At 38.8% G+C, this 19,419-nt stretch overlaps 2 protein-coding genes across 4 annotated transcripts in view; one reads left to right on the top strand and one right to left on the bottom strand.

Annotated features, from left to right (window-relative positions):
• SELENOF (selenoprotein F) overlaps nucleotides 1–4,358 on the bottom strand; it is a 36,884-nt gene extending 32,526 nt beyond the window's left edge. The window contains exon 1 of the mRNA NM_001170338.1: nucleotides 4,001–4,358. Within this exon, the coding sequence (NP_001163809.1) occupies nucleotides 4,001–4,084 (84 nt within the window). The 5' untranslated portion in view covers nucleotides 4,085–4,358. The remainder of the gene's footprint in view (nucleotides 1–4,000) is intronic.
• The window catches only part of HS2ST1 (heparan sulfate 2-O-sulfotransferase 1), a 168,816-nt gene continuing 153,742 nt past the window's right edge, over nucleotides 4,346–19,419 (top strand). Inside the window, exon 1 of one of the 3 annotated variants that reach the window (XM_070267352.1) lies at nucleotides 4,346–4,568. Coding sequence is in view for 2 of the 3 variants with exons in the window: in XM_001494558.6 (XP_001494608.2) it covers nucleotides 5,030–5,153 (124 nt within the window). In the remaining variant the exon portion in view is untranslated. Of the gene's footprint in view, nucleotides 4,569–4,597; nucleotides 5,154–19,419 lie in introns of those variants that run through there. The other 2 variants (XM_001494558.6, XM_005610449.4) reach the window with 2 other exon arrangements.

Here is a 19,419-nt window from a genome sequence, read left to right as displayed (position 1 = left end):
GATTACATCGCGTTCACCACCCAACCTTACTGGGTCTTTACTTTCAGAAAACTCACAGGTTTCTCATGTAACTTTGAACAGATTTCAAATCTAAGACAAAAGCAAAAAATATAAAAGTTACAGATGAACCCCATGAAAATGAAATGAGAAACACAGCCACTACAGCAAGCTCTTATAATGCACCAGATATTTTGCTAAGCACTTTACATTATTATCCCATTTAATCTTAACTACCCTCTGAAATAGGTATTATTATCTCCAATTTACACAGAAAGAAATGAGACTTAAGATAGTTAAGGTGATCTGGCTAAGACAACACAGCAAACAAGAGGTGGCAGCATCAAGATTCTAACCCTGGCCTGCCCTCAAAACCCTTAACCTCTGTTATTAACTTCTGTTTATCACAGAATACATGATGCACCATTATTGTATGTACCACTAAGAATAACAACCCAAACCCTGACAATTATAATTGTGCCACCCATGGAAATAAGACTGATCCAGATGTTAACCTGTGAAGAGGAAGGTGGGAGGTGGGGTGCTGTTTCTCAGAAGCAATGATATCATTCTATACTGCTTTCACCACAGTGCCTTTCTGAATGAAGAACCGAATACCACTTAGTTCTGGGGCACTCTAGAAAACAGCTCCCTTAGACTTTTCTAATGCTTAAGCATACTCAGAACATATTTCCAGATTAAATTACTTTATATCCTCCCAGTTGTTACCTCACTGGAATGCTGATAACTATGCATTGTTATTAACTTTAAATTAGAGCTATCAAGAGGCACAGACAGTGGGACAAACTCAACTTGTCTAGTCTGAGGACCCACAGGTGTGAATTAACACAGTAGCAGCTAAATCCTCCATCCACACCAGAAGTTCAACCTCAACGTGCCAAGAAATTCTTCCCTTTTGCCCTTTTTATTCCAAAGATTTGGCTTATTTTTACTACTGCCAAAGACTTATTCCACTGGCCTTCCCAGCCTCAGGCGAACAGTGAAACGCAGTTTTTCTAACTGCTTAGTGTTTTTCTAACAATCCTCCACACCTCCCTTTTCATTTTCAAGGATTGTATTGCTTTCATTTCTGAAGAGACAGGACTAAATCTCAGGGGAGTTAAAACAGTTCAACAGGGGCAACAGGGGTGAATTGCTCAGGACTCTCTATTTTCAGTCATTTTGTATTTGTGGGAGTGGGTGAGGTTCATCATCGCTCTATACAAACTACAGGTATCCTGATGACTCTGACAGCAAGGGACCAGCACAAATGAACTAGGGGGCCATTCAGAGGGATTTAAATGAACAAATACACGTGAGGCACAACAAAAAAACACATAAAAGAAAAATGGTCCCCGTATTCCGTTTGTCTACATTCTAACTGGCATGGGAGCAAGGGTAGTGGAGAGATACAAACACATACACAGAGCTATGGTGTGGTTAAGATCGTGGATCTGCGCAATACAGTAGAAAGTATGCTGATTATGCAAGGGAGAGAGTATATCTGACTTCGAAAATCTGGAAATGGGATGTAAGTTAAGCCTTGCATTTTATCTAAACACTTTACCTTAGGCCTGGTGAGGGAGAACAGGGTATGTGAGATATACTAAAACAAGCGACCCCAATTCTCCACCTCTACCTTTTTGCTCTCCCATGAGAGGTAAATGCTGGGAATTAAGCCTGGATAGACAAACCAACATCAGGTCAAAGAGGCCTTTTTAAGGAACATTAAGGAGTAAAGACTTCACCTTAAAACAGAGACATTCATTGAAGAGTTTTAATATGTCAGATTTAAGTTTTAGAAAGATGACTTTGGGTGCACTGCAGAGACTGGATTAGAAAGGGAGAAAACGAGACGGGGAGATGAGTTAAGAAAGCTGTTGTGGTAATCCCAGGCAAGCAAAGATGCTAGCCTGAATTTACTGTGGAGACAGAATTAAGTAGAGATTTTTAAGGGCTCATTGACTAATTAGATTCAGAATGAAAGGGAAAAGAAGAATTTAAAATGACTAATTTCTGGCTTGGGCAATTGCGAAGCTGGCAAAGTCAACCACTTAGATTCTAATCATTCAAAAGGTGAACCAGGAGGCTTATTTCTAAGGAGAGAGATGTCGTGGCCTGAATGAGGAATTAACAATACGTGGATGGACTGAGGGATATTTAGGAAGTAAAAGACTTGGTAATTGCCTAGATGAGGTACGTAAGGAAAGGAGTCAAAGAGGACATCCAAGTTTCTGACTTGAATTCTGTGGATGGTCATTATGGTAGATTGTCTAATGGTCATAAAGTCTTCCTCTCCTGGTATGTACACTTCTTTGCCATGTGATTGTGTCACTCCTCCCATGCAGAGATGGAGTCTATTTCTTTATCCCTGAAATCCAGACTGGTCTTGTGATTAACTTTGACAAATATTGGTGAGGTGGAAGTGAGGTATGTGATTTCCCAGGCTAGGCTTTAGGAGGCTTGCAGCTTTTGCTCTTTAGGGGTGCTGCCCTAAGACTGTCATGAAAAGAAGTTGGTCTGACCTATTGGAGGATGAGAGGTCACATAGAGGAGGACCATGTCATCCTAGTTGACAGCACTACCTAAGAATGAATCCACTTTGGACTTTTGGGTCCAGTTGACCTACTAGCTCAACACAGCTGCATAAATGAAGCCAGAGGAAATCAACATAGGAACTGCTCAGACCCACACAACTATGAGATATTGTTGTTATTTTAAGCCATTAAACTTTGGGGTGGTTACCCTCCATAAACAATGAAACAACAGTCAAAGAGATAGGGAAATAAGGACAAGGCAACTTGAAATGTTAGTCCTTTTTCTCTTTGCATGGTGGTGAACTCAAATTACCTAAGACTGGCAAAAAAAATCTTGAGTTTAGAGAGGGGTTTTCCAGTAATTTCTAAGGCATCAAATGCCTGGATAATAAAGTACCGTAGTGCTAACGAGAGGAATAAAGAATCCACCTTTAAGTATGGTTGCAAAGCATACAGGTAGGATCTTCAAACCCCTTGATGAAAGTAAAGCAGAGGTGTTTATAGAGGCCTTCAGTATAGGCCATAACTCCCCCACACCCTGAATAAATCAATTAAACCAGGTCTCCTAGGAGAAAACTTTCAGCAGGCTCAGAAAGGGAATACCTGAAGAATTAAGCTGATTAAAAAAAAAAAACTTATAAAAGGACAGTATCTATTAAAAAAAGTTTTATTATTCACACAGCAAAACATGGATTGCAAACTTCTTAGGAGGAATTAACCAAGATTAAGTCGTTCCTGAGTGAATAGGAAAATAAGTCAAAATTAGCCTCTCCCCCATTCAAAGATTAAGAACGCATTTTTTTCTCTTAATGGAGAAAAACGAAATAAAAAACTTAACACTACCCGATTTTAAACGAGATTTTAAACGAGGTGAAGGCTATCATTTTAGGAAACAATTTCAAAAATAAATCATGCTCTATTATACAGAGTAACTTCTTTAATGGCAACAACGTTGTTTAAAACAACAAATGGCACGGAAGTGCACCCAGCGGTACGTGAATACCAAAGAACGGAGGGAAAACGCTGTCTAACAGTGAATCAGAGAGACCACTAACAACTGAGAAAAGGAAGTAAACAGGCAGTGTGCCCTGGATCAAAGACTTGAGGGCTTTCCTCTAAGATCTGGGAGCCCTGTCATAAGGAACGGTAGTCCCTTGTGTTTCTGCCCGTTTGAAAACAATATTCATTCCTTTCCAGGATGTATTGCCTTTTCTTTTCACCGTGTGATTTACAGACTGTTTTCAGCTAGAGCTCTACAAGAGAAGTACTCGAGATAGTCTGAAGACAGGAGAAAGAACCCCTAGAAACCCGGGGCGGGGAAGGATACAAAAGAGGAATGAAGCCACGTCACTTTCCGGTCGCTAAAGACGCCCAGTCCTCCCGCCCTTTTCAAGCGTGGTTCCGTCTTCCTCGGCGCACTCCCTCCCACTCGCCCTGGGGCTGCAGCCGAGGGGATCTCCACTCACCGCTTGAAGTACAGTCGCCAACAACATCCGCAGCGCAAACGCCGGCCCAAGCCAGCCACCCGGCCGAGCCGCCATCGCTACCATCTTCCGTAGGTCTCTGGTTGCCCAGAGGACCCCTCAGCTAAGGGCGTCCACTCCAAAGCCTGATCCAAAACAGGCTGCTAAAGGCCGTTGCTATCAAGTCTCTTATTCTGCAGAGACAGGTATTACCCAACGGCATCTGGAAGCTTAAAGGTGATCAAATATCTTTACATTTGACATAAATGTAACGTCGCTAGATCCTTTCGATAACCCATATCAGGCAATTTCCTAAACTCCCCAAATCTGTGCTTCTTTGGGCTCCTTCCTTTCATTCGCGACATTTCATCAAGCCGCCAAGAAGCCCCGCCCTCGTCAGTTTCGGCCGGCCTCCTTCTCCAAGTTCACCCAATCGAATGCCGCCTTGGTTGACACCTAGGGCGCAGGAAACCAACCGTAACACTAACCGAGAGCGAAGCGCTTGGCTTCTCCGGTCCAATAAGCAGAACTGAACAGGAGCAGGGGGCGGAGCTTCTGGTTGCCGAGCAGCGTACGTAGATGCGTGCGCGTGGTGGCGGAGGGGGCTGGGCGGGGGCGGGGCTGAGGGCGGCGCAGCCGCAGCCGCAGCGCTGGCGGAGGAGCGCGCGGCCGCGAGCAAAGGAGGGAGGGAAGGAAGGAAGAGAGGGAGGCGGGCGGGCAGGCAGGCGCGGGGGTCGGGGACTGAGGCAGCAGAGGGAGGCGAGAGCCCGGCAGCCGCTTTTGCTGCGCGGGCTTTTGGAGAGGGCGGTCGTTGAGTCGGCCAAGGAGAAGCGGGCACCGGCGGCGTCGGTGTTGGCGCCTGGGGGCGGGGGACCGGGGAGGGGAGAAGGGGGGTCGCTGCGGTGGTTCTCTCGCTGTCGCGCTCCTCTTGCCTCTCTCCCGGCTCGGTGGGCTCCTCCCGGCGTCTCTCTCGCCTCCGGGGCCCCGCTCCCCGCCCCCCGCGGTATGTCTTGATCCCGAGCAGCGGGTTTCATGGGGCTCCTCAGGATTATGATGCCGCCTAAGTTGCAGCTGCTGGCGGTGGTGGCCTTCGCGGTGGCGATGCTCTTCTTGGAGAACCAAATCCAGAAGCTGGAGGAGTCCCGGTCGAAGCTAGGTGAGGAGAGGAGCTCCTGTGGGCTGAGTGGCGTGGAAGGGGGCCGGGCCAGTGGGTATTGCAACCGGAGCAAGGGGGCGTTCATCTAGCCTGGGGTCTGGCTTGAGGGCAGGAGCCAGAAAGAGGCTGCAAAGAGAGCTGGGACCGGGGGCATGGAGAGCACAAGCTCCGACAATGGTGTGAATTAAGCTTGAGTGGCGTGCTGGGCTCGTGAGGTCACGGGGCAGAGGTTGCAGGCTTGGGCTTCCCAGCGCCGAAGGGTTGCCCCGAAGTAGGCTTTCCACCGAGAGGGAGCGAGAGAAGACGGAACTCGGCTGGGAGTGCTGGGGGAGACACAAACGCTCAGCCTTTCGCGTTCTCTTAGAAGTCGCCCAGAAATCCCCGGCAATGTCAGGCGGGGGGTATTCTAATTTGAGATTTGGGCACCTGGATACAGAATCTTTTGGGGTTGGGGAGATTCACGAAGGGGTAGATGCGCCGAAATGGAGAGAGATACTGGGAATGATGGTGAGTAAAAAAAAAATACACTGTAGTGAGTTGCACGCTTGTCCTGGGGGCAGCAAGGGACCGCACAACGGACGGGAGCAATAGGCTGCCCAGGTAGGACAGGAAAGCAAATGAAAGGCTTCAACGAGGTACTGAAACGAGGCATCCAGGCGTTAAATTTTTTTTTCTGATGGCGCTAAACTGATTCATATTTTGGGCTTAAGAATACGGATGTATATGTATGTTGCTTCGCGGCAGTGTTGATGTAGTGAATCTAGAAGAGGAGGGAAGGCTGACTTGGAATTATAGTGAGATTTAAGTTTAAGAAAGGAAAAGTAAGATTATCAAATTTAGCCATGTGGTTAAGTACCTTAAGGAGTTAACAGTGCTTGCTTTAGTGGGAGAAGAGGTCTGAAGTACAAAAAGTTGAAGTGTGAAGTTGTGAAAGACCAGAAAAATGCTCAGGTAATAGGTACTTTCAGAATAGTAACGAGTTCTGGCGGTCGGGAAGGGTTTGGGATAGGGAAGGAGCGTTAAAAGAACGTCAGCAATACATTTTGGTTTTAAAATGCACATGGCACTTAAAAATCAGCTCAAGTGGCTATAGTTTGCATGTGGAAAAGTAATGTGAAGTGTTTTTATGCATACGCTTGCACCTCAGCATCATTGTCTTGAATCCTTTTTGAGAAGCAAGCAGTAAAATATCAGCTGTATAATTTAGACTGAGAAGTAACAGCTAGATGCTGCTGTGGGTGATGATTGATGTTTAGGAAAAATATATCAGAAAATAATTGTGATATTACAAACAGCTGGGTTTTATTAGTGTGTGTCTTGTATGGTGGAGAAGTATTCACTTTAAATATTGAAGCTTGGCTAATATGCTTTTTCTTTTGTTTGGATCCCTTTAGCAGCATTCAGGGTCATATTCTGGCCTCAATGCTCCAGCTTTACAGAAAAAAAATGATTTCTCTTAGAGAAATTTGAAAGTTATATTAAAATTAAAATTTGTACTTTGTTGTATTGCTATTTGGATTTCTTAGACACATTACAGTGGTTTAGGATAACTTAAGTTTTTTATTTTCTTTTGTTGCCTGACGTTTTTTTCATAATACTTGAAAGTGGTTTCTGTAGACACAACCTGAATGATTGGAAAAACAGAGTTATCTGAAGACGTAGAAAGCCACAGGTAGAAAATAACGTGTTTTTTTGTGTATGATTTTTTACAAGAAAGAAATCTTTGAATTCCATCAGAAAGAGTAAATTTGGATCAGACTAGTGTAAATAATTCTCAAAAATGAGCCAGGAAAAGGAGCCTCAAGTACAAAACACTTGAAGGAACTAATAATTCTCTAGAGATGCAAAAACGTGGCAAATAAAATGTTTAACTCTATCAGCCATCTCTTGACTTACAAAAAAAAAAAGTCATAAAAAGCATTACTAAAACAGGGGTTGCGAGTTAGTAATGTTCCTTAGGAAAGGAAGGCAGAGGAAGGCGTAGTTTGACAACCAGATGCTGTACTAGGCACTTTCATGTGTAATATTCTTATTTAATCTTCCAACAGCACACCACCATAGAAGGCCTTTGTGTGTGTGTGTGTGTGTGTGTAAGGAAGGTTGACCCTGAGCTAACATCTATGCCAATCTTTATTTTATATGGGATGCCGCCACGGTGTGGCTTGACATGTGGTGCTAGGTCGGACCGGGGTCTGAAATTGTGAATCCCGGGCTGCTGAACCAGAGCGTGCAGACTTAACCACTAAACCACCTGGCCAGCCCCAGAAAGCCATTTTTACAAATGTGGGAACAGGCTCAAAGGTTATATAACTTGACTACAAAGTAAGTGCAGAGCCAGGATTGGAACCCAGGTATGTCTGATTCCAAATCAAGTCTGCTTTAATTATACCAGGCTGCTTAGGACTTTATATTGACATTACTCTAAGATTTAGCAGTTTGAATAGAATTTTTAAACTGTAATACCAATGTTTAATTGCATTTATTGCTAAGAATGAATATCATTTTGAGAAAATCCAATTTCTGACACAAAGGAATTGGTTTAGTGTAATGTTTGCCCCTTGTTTATATCTGTATAATGAATATAATTACATTACCCAATGAAACGGATGAAATAGATAGCTTATTTCTGCTACAGGAAAAAAAAATCTGTGGTTGTTTTCTGTTAAGTATAAAGTTACAGCATTAAAAAGCATTTTTATTTTGGCATTAGAAAAACTGTTCAAGATTTCTCTTTTAAAAGTAGTTTTTATTGTTTATTTTTTCTATTGTAGAAGAGTCCAAAGGATTGTATTGTCTAATAATGCCTGTATGTACCTTGATTTGAGAGTATTTTGATGGTGAGATCTCTAATAGAGCTATATATGTATTAAAAACTTAGGTGTATTCATTGACCACTTGGGAAATTAAGTATATAAACAGAGGTTCCTAAAAAACCCAATATCACATAATACAGTTTTCTTTTTTTTAAACAAATATGGGATCATAGTATACATGTTACTCCTTATCTTGCTTTCTTTTCATTTAATACCATAGACATCTTTCCAGGTCAATACATATAAATTTGACTTCTAATAGCTGTATAATAGTCCATAGTATGCTTGTATCATAAATTATTAAGCCTTTATGCCAATAATGGATTCAGTTTGTCCCTCCCACCACTTTTTTTTGGCCATTTCTTTTCTTTCTTGGTATTATAAACAATGTTACAAGAAACATCTTTATATGTCCATTTAACTCCTATGTGTTGGTGTCATTTTTCACTAGGATAAATTCTCCTGTCTGTGGGATTGCTGGGACGAAAGATAAATGTATTTTATAATTTAACAGATTTTAAAATATCTTATTTTCCAAAGAATTTATTTTCTTAAAGTTTCCTGTAATCTACACTGCCAACACACACAGTCACGAACACTGAATGCTGTCTGTCAGCTTTTAATTTTTGCCAGTCTGAAACTGTGAAATGAAATGTTATCGCATTAATTTATATTTCCTCAACTTATAATTAGGTTGACATTGTGTACGTGTTCATTTTTATTTGTCTATTGGGTGGCTTATGTTACCAATTTTTAGTTCTTAAAAAAATCTTAGAAATGCTAATCCTTTATCTGTCATATGTCTTACATCTCTTTTTCTCCAAATATGTCATGACCCTTGACTTTATGGTGTATTTTTGCTTACATAGATGTTATAAAATTTAAACAGTCACATCTATCAATTTAGGTAAGTAGGTCTCTTATGTTGCTTAAGAAGACTTCCCCCAGCCAAGATTATGTACATTCTCTATATTTTGTTACAGTATTTTATAATTTTTATTTTTTTGCATTTAGCTCTTTAAAGCATTCATATAGTTATAAAGATTTATTGTAATTTCTCTCAGTGAATAGACACTTATGGCAAATATTATATTAATAAATAATCAGTTCTTCTCACTGTATGTTGCACTTCTTCTTTCGTTCTTATATTAGGTTTTCTTATGTTTTTGGATCAATTTTGGACTCCTTTCTTTTCCACTAAACAGAGATTCTTGAAACCTCAGGGACTCGTATATAGGCTTTGAAGCATCCGTAAATTCCCTGAAATTTTATGCATAGCTTTCATCAGATTTGCAGAGGATTATGTGATTCCTAATGGTAAGAATCACTGATTTTTAGTAGATGGTTTATATTTAATCGAGTCAGTGTGTTCTTTATTTTTATTATGAACATATTAGAACTTACGGTTTGTGAGTTACATTTAGGATATAGGCGCATTAATTATGAAAAATTTCTCTGGGGTGTTATGGTGAAAAAACTTCATTTTATTAAAATGTATACTTAATTTTTCTAATGGGATTTGGAAGATGACATGAAGTCAAAATGAAAACTGTTACTTAGCGTACTAGTTACTTAGCTCTTTACTTAGAACTGTGCATGTCAGAATTTGTTGCTTTTATAAAGTAGTTCTTTCTGATTCTCAAGAGCACACCTGTTACTATTGCTGACTGTTAGAACACTGCAATGAATCCTTTATTACATAAATGTTAGAATTATGTGCTTGATAATTTTGTTTATATGGGACCTAAGAATTTAAAATAATATTTGTTGTTGATCTGCTTATAACACCACTACATAAGTTTATGAATGCATTAGGACATAATCTTTTAAATGAGGACAGTAACTCAGAATGTATTATGTAGCCGTTACATTGGTGAAAATTATGTTACTATGTTCTTAAAATGCTCCTAAACTAGTAAACTAACTCCAGGGCCAAGGTTGAGACTGTGCTTTGGAATTTGGTACTTATTTCTAAGTGCTTAAAACCATAAAACAATACCTGTAAAATGTTCCCAAGAATGATAAATTTCTCTGCTTCTGAAGTTGTTTGGAAACCTCACAGTAGCTACTGTTTAGAGGACTTTGGATTAACTGGAATGCAGTCACTCTAGAATTGCTAGTTGGTGCCTCACTTGAGTCCTGGATAGGATGTCTAGTGTCATGGTGTAGTCACCTGAAACAGTTGATCTCAGTTAAGAGCATCCTAGGAAGTCTCTCTACCACTACTCTGTTAAGCCTTGTAATAGCTTTTGGCAGTCAGTGAAATTGAGATAATAATACTCAAACACTGCTCTCCAGAAAGACCGCTTTTGAGGGATGTACTTATACATGAACTTTATAATCATGCTTCACTATAGCCTAATTATTTACAGTTATCTACTCGTCTCCTAGTAGCTGCGTTCATGTACTCTGCCTTCCTGCCTGCTAACTGTAGATTAACTGCCTATTGGGCTACTTGTGCACCTGATCCTATTCCTCCACCTACTTAAAAAACATGCTTCCATGAGTTTTCCCTCATTCTCCTATAATCATCATTTTCTCTCTTTCTGCTGGATTATTCTCATTAGCATATGAACATGCTATTATTTCTCCCAACCGAAAAACAGAGCGGTAGTTTCTCTTGACTCCTTTCTTAGCCAAGCTTGGTCCCATATTTCAGCTTCCCTTTGCAGTAAAACTCCAAAAAATTGTCTGTTCTCGCTGTCTCTAATTGCCAAAGTCACCAGTAACTTCCCTAAATCCTATAGTCAATTTTTGATCTTCATCTTGCTTGACCTATCAGCAGACTCTGACACAATTGATCACTTCCTTTTTTTTAATCGACTTCTTTACTTGGCTTCCAAGATAACATACTCTTGGTTTTCTTCCACCTCACTGGTCGCTTCTCTGTCTGCTGTGTTAGATTCTCCTTTTCTCCTCAACCTGTTAACATAAGAACACCCCAGGGCTCAGTTCTTGGAACTCTCCTCTATTTGCTCTCTCTTAGTTGGTGATTTTATGTGCTGACAACTTCCAAAAATATATTTCTAATTCAGATCCATTTCCTAAACATCAGGTTCATGTAATTTGGTTGCCCCTTTGAAATTTTCTTTGAGTAATTGATTAATGTAGACTTCTCAAACTCAGTAGTCTAAAATGGATGTCCTGATATCTCTGTCCACTGCTTCACCCCACCCGACCGTAACCCATTTTATTTCTGATCTTCCCCATCTCAGTTGGTAGCAGCTCCATTCTTCCAGTTGCTAGGGTTTTACTTGACTTTTCTTTTTCTCGCACTCTGCATCTAATCTGTCAGAAAAATCTTGTTAGCTTTACTTTCAAAATATTTCTAGAATATGACTACTACTCAACACTTTCGCTGTTATCCCCCTAATTCAAGATACCATCATCTCTTCCCTGGATTGCTGCCATGTTTTAACTAGTCTGTCTGATTCCACACTTGCCTCCCTACAGACTATTCTTAATATAACAGCTAGAGTGATCCTTTTAAAATGTAAATCAAATCATGACCCTCCTCTGCATAAAACTCTTTAGAAGATTCCTGATTAGAGTATTGCTACTTGCTTTTAAAACAAAGTCCACAATCTTAACTGACTAAACACAATACATGACTTTGTTCATTCATGCATTAGGTGATGTTTTGGTGGATAGTTTTCCTCTACATGGGTGATTCAGGGTCTTGAGTGCCTTCTGTCATGTAGTTCTCCCATTGTTTCAGGCTTTGGAGTTCTCTACTTATCAGCCTGGGAAGAGGCACGAGAGGGGTCAGGAGGTCCCCCCTTCTAAATTTCTTTGGCTTCTTTTACCCTCACATTATTGGTGAGGACTAGTAACCGTGTATATGTAAGAGGAATGAGGCTGGGACGTGGGGTTTTTAGCTGGCACTCGCCACTTACAGCTGTACCATGGAAGAGGGGAACATAGATTTGAATTTTTTGAACCCTTCTGAATCAATCTTAAAATTTATTTAGACTTGTTTTATGACAGAATATAAATGTCTTGGTAAATGTTCTGTGTGAACGTGAAGAATGTATATTCTGTTGTTATAGTGTAGAGTATGCTGTGAATGTTAATTAGGTCCAGTTGGTTGATAAAGTTGTTCCAGTCTTCTATATCCTTGATTTTCTTTCTGCCTACTTATTCCATCAATTATAGAGAGAGGGGTTTTGAAGTTTCTGATGATAATTGTGGATTTGTCTATTTCTCCTTGAAGTTCTGTTACTTTTTTGCTTCATGTATTTTGAAGTACTGTCATTAGGTGCATGTCATGTCTACTTGATTAATTAACCCTTTTTTCATTATGAAATGATCTTCCTTCTCCTTGGTAATATTCTTTGCTCTGAACCCTGCTTGGTCTGATATTAATATAGGCACTTTAGTTTTCTTCTTTTTCTTTTCTTTTCTTTTTTTGCTGAGGAAGATTAGCTGTGAGCTAACATCTTTTGCAATCTTCCTCTTGTTTTGCTTAAGGAAGATTAGCCCTGAGCTAACAGCTGTGCCAATCTTCCTCTTTTTTTTTTTCTTTTTTTTTAATAGTTTGGCACCTGAGTTAACATATGTTGCCAATCATCTTTTTTTTTTCTTCTTCTCCTCCCCAAAGCTCCCCAGTATATAGTTGTATATTCTGGTTGTAGGTCCTTCTAGTTCTCCTATGTGGGATGCCGCCTCAGCATGGCTTGATGAGCAGTGCTAGATCTGCTCCCAGGATCCGAACTGGTAAATCCCTGGGCCACTGAAGTGGAGCATGAGAACTTAACCACTGGGCACCGGGCCAGCCCCAGTCTTCCTCTGTTTTGTATGTGGGTTGCTAGCACAGCATGGCTGACGAGTGTTATAGGTCCTTGCCCAGGATCCGAACTGGCAAAGCTGGGCCGCTGAAGTGGAGCTTGCTGAACTCAACCACTAGGCCATGGGAACGGCCCCTAGTTTTCTTTTGATTAGTGTCAGTATGGTATATCTTTTCCTAGTCTTTTAAGAATTAACCTGTGTGTATCTTTTTATTTAAAGTGGATTTCTTGTAGATAGCTTGTAGTTGGGGCTTGCATCCAATTTTACAACTCCCTTGTAAATGGGAGCATTTAGAGCATTTACTTTTAGTGTAATTAGTGATATGGTTGGGTTTAAATCTCTGAGTTACTATTTGTTCCATTTATTACCTGTTCCCCTTTTTTTCTCTTTTTCTGCCTTCTTGAGGCTTAACTGAGTATTTTTCATTCTGTTTCATCTCATCTGATGACTTATTAGCAATGCTCTTTTTTGTGTTTTTTTAGTGGTTGTTTTAGGGTTTATGGTACACATTATACTGCTTCATGTATAGTATAACAACCTTAATCTTTGTACTTCTATGTCCTCTCTCCTGGTTTTTTGCTATTATTATTATACATTTTACTTCAACCTGTAAGTCCTACATTATTATTTTTGTTTTAAGCAATCAGTTATCTTTTAAAGAGATTAAAAAAAAATTTTAAGTATTTTATATTTATTCATACATTTTCCATATCCAGTGCTCTTCATTCCTTTGCAAATATAGATGCAGATTTCCATCTGATTCATCTTCCTTCATCCTGAAGAATTTTTTAAAAAATTGCTTATACTTAAAGTCACCTGGTGATGAATTCTTTTCACTTTCGCATGTCTGCAAAAGTTTTTATTTGCCTTAGCGTTTGAAAGATATTTTTGCTGGGTATAGGATTTTAGGTTGACATTTTTTCTTTCAGTAGTTTAAAAATGTCGCTCCATCGTCTTTTGGCTTGGATTGTTTCTGATGAGAAGGCTGCCATTATTCTTGTATTTGTTCAGCTGTACATAATGTCTTTTTTGTTCTTTGACTGCTTTTAAGTTTTCCCTAGATTTTCAGTAATTTAATTATGATTGGCCCTGCTGTGTTTTTCTTCATGTTTCCTGTGCTTGAGGTTGGTTGAGCTTCTTGGACTTGTAGGTTTGTAGTTTTCATTAAATTTGGAAATTTTGGGTCATTTTTCCTTCAAATAGTTTTTATGTATCCTTTTTCCTCTCCTTCAGAGACTCAGATTACACATATATTGGCTGCATAAGTTGTCCCATAGTTCATTGATGTTTAGTTCATTTTTCCTAGTCTTTTTACTTTTTGTATTGTTTGAGATAGTTTTTACTCCTATGTCTTCAGTTTGGTAATCTGTTGTTCTATAATGTGTAATCTGCTTTTAATTCCATCCAGTGTTTGTTTAACCTCAGGCATTTTTTCCCCATTTCTAGAATTCATTTTGGATCCTTAAAAAACCTTCCATTTCCTCTCGTTAACATGCCCTTACTTTCCTTTATGTTCGTGAACAAATGGAATATTGTTATAATAACTCTTTGATGTCCTGTCTACTAATTTTCTCATCTGTGTCATTTCTGGGTTGCTGTTTGTTAATTTGCTTTTCTCTTCAATATGGATATTTTCCTGCTTCTTTACCTGCCTGGTAATTTGTAATTTGATGCCAGACATTATGAATTATACCCTGTTAGGTCCTAGGTATTTTCATATACATATAAATATTCTTAAGCTTTGTTTTGGGACACATTCAGGTTACCTAAAAACAGTTTGATCCTTGCGAGGTTTGCTTTTAAGTTTGTTAGATGGGGCCAGAATAGGCTTTAGTTGAGATTAATTTTGCTCCACTGCTGAGGCGGTACCTTTGCAGTTCCTTTCAGAGTGCTTTGCCCAATGCCCTGTGTGTTACAAGGTTTTTCCACTTTGGCTGGTGGGGATGGTGTTTGAGTGAACTGCAGAGATTGTTCCTCCTGCCTGTTTTGGGTGGCCTTAGTTTCTTGACACATAGGCACTGATCTCTGCTGAAAATTCTCTTTTTTGCAACTGTGTCCTCTTTCGCATTCTGCCCAGCAGCTCCAGCTGCCTTGGCCTCCCTGAACTCCCACTTCTGGCTTCTTAAATCAAGGAGACTTGAGCCGCATCTGAGTTCTCTCTCTCTGTGCTGTAGCCTGGAAACTCTATTCAGGCAGTCACATGACTCACCTCATTTCCTTTCTCTCTTTCAGGGATCAGCTGATTTTTGGTCTAATGTCCAGTGTCTGAAAACAGTTGTTATATATTTTATCTATTATTTTTCAGTTGTGGGCAGGAGGATAAATCCCCTGTTACTCCATCTTAGCTGGAAATGGAATCCAGGTGACCTAGTTATCTTTGATTGTGTATCCCCAGGTTGACTTAGGCTAAAGAAGTGAAGTTGGATAATTTGAATTAGACTTGACAAAACTAATTTGTAAACTCAGGGAAGAAATGGTGTTTTATCCTTCTCTATTTCCTCATAATCTCTAGCATCGTGTTGAGCAGAGAGCCTTAGTAAATTGTTTACTGAAAGTTAGAGGAAAGTCTTATTTGTAATAGCCGCACCTCCTTCCTTTCCCATGGAGTTTCAAGTGGACTTTAGTCAATTAAAATTCTTTTGCATGTTACTAATTTTATTCTAACTTCAAGAAACCAGTCCTTATTGCATCTCTTCAGATGCAGCTGAGTTCAAGATGGACACTCATTCTGACTGCCATGAAGTATCTGGCTTCAGAAGAGGTTTCTGCTTTTCCTGTTAGTATGATTCTTGAGCTGGTTGATCACATCCTTGCTGGGTGTGGGTGATGGATAGTCCTCTTCAGAGGCTTCTTTCCTGTATTCCTTGTGTAATACCCCTATTCCAAGCTAAGTGGTACAGAAGGGAATCGTAAGAGATCATGGTGCCAGTAGTAGTTATATTAATTACATTGTATCTACAGAAAATACACCTAGTTTATCTGAAGGTGAACATTATTATTATAGTTAGTAGATCTTCAACTTTACATGATATAATTCTTGCTAAAGGTAGTTAGGTTGTACTGAACCTATGGGTACTGTGAAGTGTCAAGGAGAGTATTTTTTAATTGAAATTGTTGGATTCTCCATTTGGAAGATGGTGGTTTGAAAAATTGCACATTGATTTGGTACTTGTGTAACAATTTAAAACTGGCTTTAGAGGGAAAATAATGCCTATTTTCCTAAATTCCAGTAGAATTTAGGAATCATCCATTAGTATCACCTTATATATTTCCCTTATTTATTCCTCAGTTTGTGACATAGCTGGAAATAAGTGATTTGTACAATTAAGCATACAGAGATGAGTTTAGAGAATCGTTGGATGTTGTCTGGGCTGGGAGAGAGGAACTCTGTTGGAAAACACCATAAAGTTTTGCTCAGCATGGTTACAGATTTGAGGCTAAGTGGCTGTGTGGTTACAGACTAGCTCTTGGCATATTTCTAATTATAAATTATGCTTGAGTTGGGCTTAATGAATGTAATTTAGAGATGTTATTGGTTCATCGATAACCTACTCCTAGCATGTATTCCCTTTATGCTTTGAAGCAAAACAGTATAGGAAATGGGCTGATCAATCCAGTTTATTTTTTTCTGGTAAATAAGTCAGAAGGTAGATGTTGGTAGCCGAGTCTCCATACTTGTCTTTAGACAATGACTTGTTTAAGTTCTCTGATGCTCTTGTGTTTTCAAAATAATGCCTGTTGCAGTATACTTGAGGTTTTTTTTTTTTAAAAAATGAAGTCTTTAAAAAAAATCTAGCTGCACAGCATAAACATCATAACTAAAATCCTGCTGCAAAAATGAATTTTTATTTGGTCTTCAATAAAGAGTTATAAATTTTACCCTATGTTTGTTTTCTTGAAGAGCTTGGTGATTAATTAGGGTTATCTATGGTTCTTTCAGTATCTAAGGTGTGGTGTAAAATGACAATATTTTAAGTATTCAGTGATAAGAAATATGTTTTGAATATAGGGAGGAATGTTGGAGGTTTGAGGAAATTGAGTTGTTGGATTAGAATAAAATCCTTCCTCAACCTTACATTTGACTTAGTTCTTTAAGCTTTCTTCTTGTCAAACTGAAACGACTTCAGCACTCAGTTTTGACACTTAGATTCTTGATCAAATATTACTGAAATTTATGATTATTTTGTATTTGGATGTTAGGAAGCTGCCTCCAATTGACGGCATTTTTTTATTTCATCATAATTTTATTGCTTTTTAAGAAAACACATCCATCTCTTTAATAAAATGTTGTGTATTCCCGGTGTGTTGTACACGTTTGGCAGAAAACCAACTCAGCTCTGTTGTTTTCTTCATAGAAAAGCTAATTGGAAAGACGGGCTTGACATGATCTTAAGGTATATTTTGTTAGACAGCTTCTTCATTTTGTTAAATAGGATAGAATAAAACTGTTCACCCTAGTCCTCTAGAACATGAATTTATCTTCCTTTCATGTTTTGAAGGTTAAAACAAAAAAGCAAACTTCTGATGATATTTTAGTATTTGATATTTTATCAAAATAGGATTCTCAGCTAGTAAAGCAAAAGGTATGTGTGTCTTTGGCTCTTGAACCTGGAAATTGTTAGCCATAGTCTCTGACTTGCAATGAGCCTGTCTAGGAATGTCTGATTGATGAGGTGCCATTGTGTGCCCTTTTTCTTTTGTCCTAGGTTGGAACTCTGTGACTAATGAAGCCTGTGACTAGTTATTGTCTAGTCTTCCTCATGACCACTCTGACTTCCCTTTCTTCTTCTTTTACTTGTTTTGGATCTCTTCCTTCTTTACCATTAGACCTATGTTTCTTAAATGGTTTTCTGCTTTTCCCACCAATGCCAAGCCATCATGACCTCTGAACCTTCATCTGTACCAGACAATAATAACTAACAATTGTTGAATACTTGTTGTGTAATAGGCATATTTTAAATGTTTTATATGTATAACTTCATTTACTATAGGTGATGCTTGTTCTGCTGCCCTCAGAGTTATTGAAAAGATCAGTTGTTCTTCAAATGATATAATGAATGTGAAATTGTAAACTATAAAAACGACAAATATAAGGTGCTATTAATAGTGATAATAATATATCTACTTTCTCTTTGCAGTTGTTGTGTTTTTGGTTTGACGTAGTTTAGAGTTGACATTTCTTGATGCTGTAGGCTTTCCCTAGTGCCCCACCACATGGGATCACACTTGTCTAAGTGTTCAGATAAATCAAATGATTCTGTTACATGAGTTACAGATTTGACATTCAGATTAATTATTTTTTTCCTCTCTTAGGAAGGAGTAAAAGTTGCTGGCAATTCGTGTTATCTGATCCTAAAGATAGAAAGCTATTTACTTTCATGTAAATTATTGAAAAGTCCTGGCTTTTTAACATGATTGAACTTTCTTCACTCTTTCCTGCTAGTCCTTGCCAACTTGGCAGTTTAATGATAGATTTTTATCAAATGCAAATTAAATTTGAATTGTGATGGGGATTTTTGTGTGTTAATATGTGCACATAAATGTATAAAGTAAGTCCTTCGCTTCTAAGTAATTTTTTTAAAGCATTAGTGATAGTCAAATTAGTGAAGAAAGAACCCACGCCTCTTTCTCCACTATGGAAAATGTTTTATGTGATACTTCCTTTAGTGTCAGTTTTCCTACAGTGATTCATTGTCACATTCCTAAATAGAGGGGGAAAAATGTATCCTGTATCCTTTAATTTAGGAATTTCAACTTATTTTTTCACTCGAATATAAAATAGAATAGGTTGTACTGTTAGATTTGTTGTTAGAATTATGAGAATCTCGAAGAACAGCATTGAATCTTACACAGCTTCAAAGGCTTTTTAACTCAGGTCAACAGTTATTTGCCGTTCTGCATTCAGAATTTGATAGGCCAGAAAGAGAGAGACTATGTGGGATAAACTGTTAATGATCACCATTTTCATCATATATTATTGCTCTTTCTACTGGTCAGCCCTACTGAAAGTTTAACGTATAGTTGCTATATACAATTTCATGAATGGAGTAGTGATTTGGTTTGCATGTTACAATAACTTTTTATGTTTATACGATCTCTTGGTTTTCCTAATTAGCAGTGAAGACATTTTAAAAGAAATGCTGAATTTGTTGGGAGCTCTTATTTACTTGCATTGTAGCTGTACCCTTAAGACTTGTTTTAATTCATTCTTAGTGAGTTTACCAATCAAGAATTGAGAATGACAGCATTGAAGAACTCCAAGAAACGTTTACATTTTACCTAACCTTCCCCAATCTTCGTATGAACTATATTACCCCGTAAGTGGGAGCTATGTCTTAGTTTTCATTAGGGTGCCAAAAACGTAAGTGTGTGTCAGTCGGGGCTTTGGAGAATTACCTTCTAGAAGAAAATTATCAAGGGACCCTATAATTTTCTAAGTAGATTTTATCTTGAATTTATAATCACATTGGAAGAGTGGGCTTTTTTCTTTGTTATCTATTTCAGCAATGTCTAAGACACCACTCTTCTCCACCTTGAGTTACCAGTTTGATTTGAAAACTTTCACCTACTTGTCTAACCAAGTATGCAACGTTTTGTGTGTTCTTCGTACGTGAATCAACAATCTCCTAAGCAGCAAAAATTGAGTGTTTGTTCTGTCTACTTGA

Source organism: Equus caballus, chromosome 5 (assembly GCF_041296265.1).
Source record: "Equus caballus isolate H_3958 breed thoroughbred chromosome 5, TB-T2T, whole genome shotgun sequence".
Taxonomy (NCBI): domain Eukaryota; kingdom Metazoa; phylum Chordata; class Mammalia; order Perissodactyla; family Equidae; genus Equus; species Equus caballus.
The sequence above is the reverse complement of the archived record's forward strand: the minus strand, read 5'-3'. Positions and strand labels throughout refer to the sequence as shown.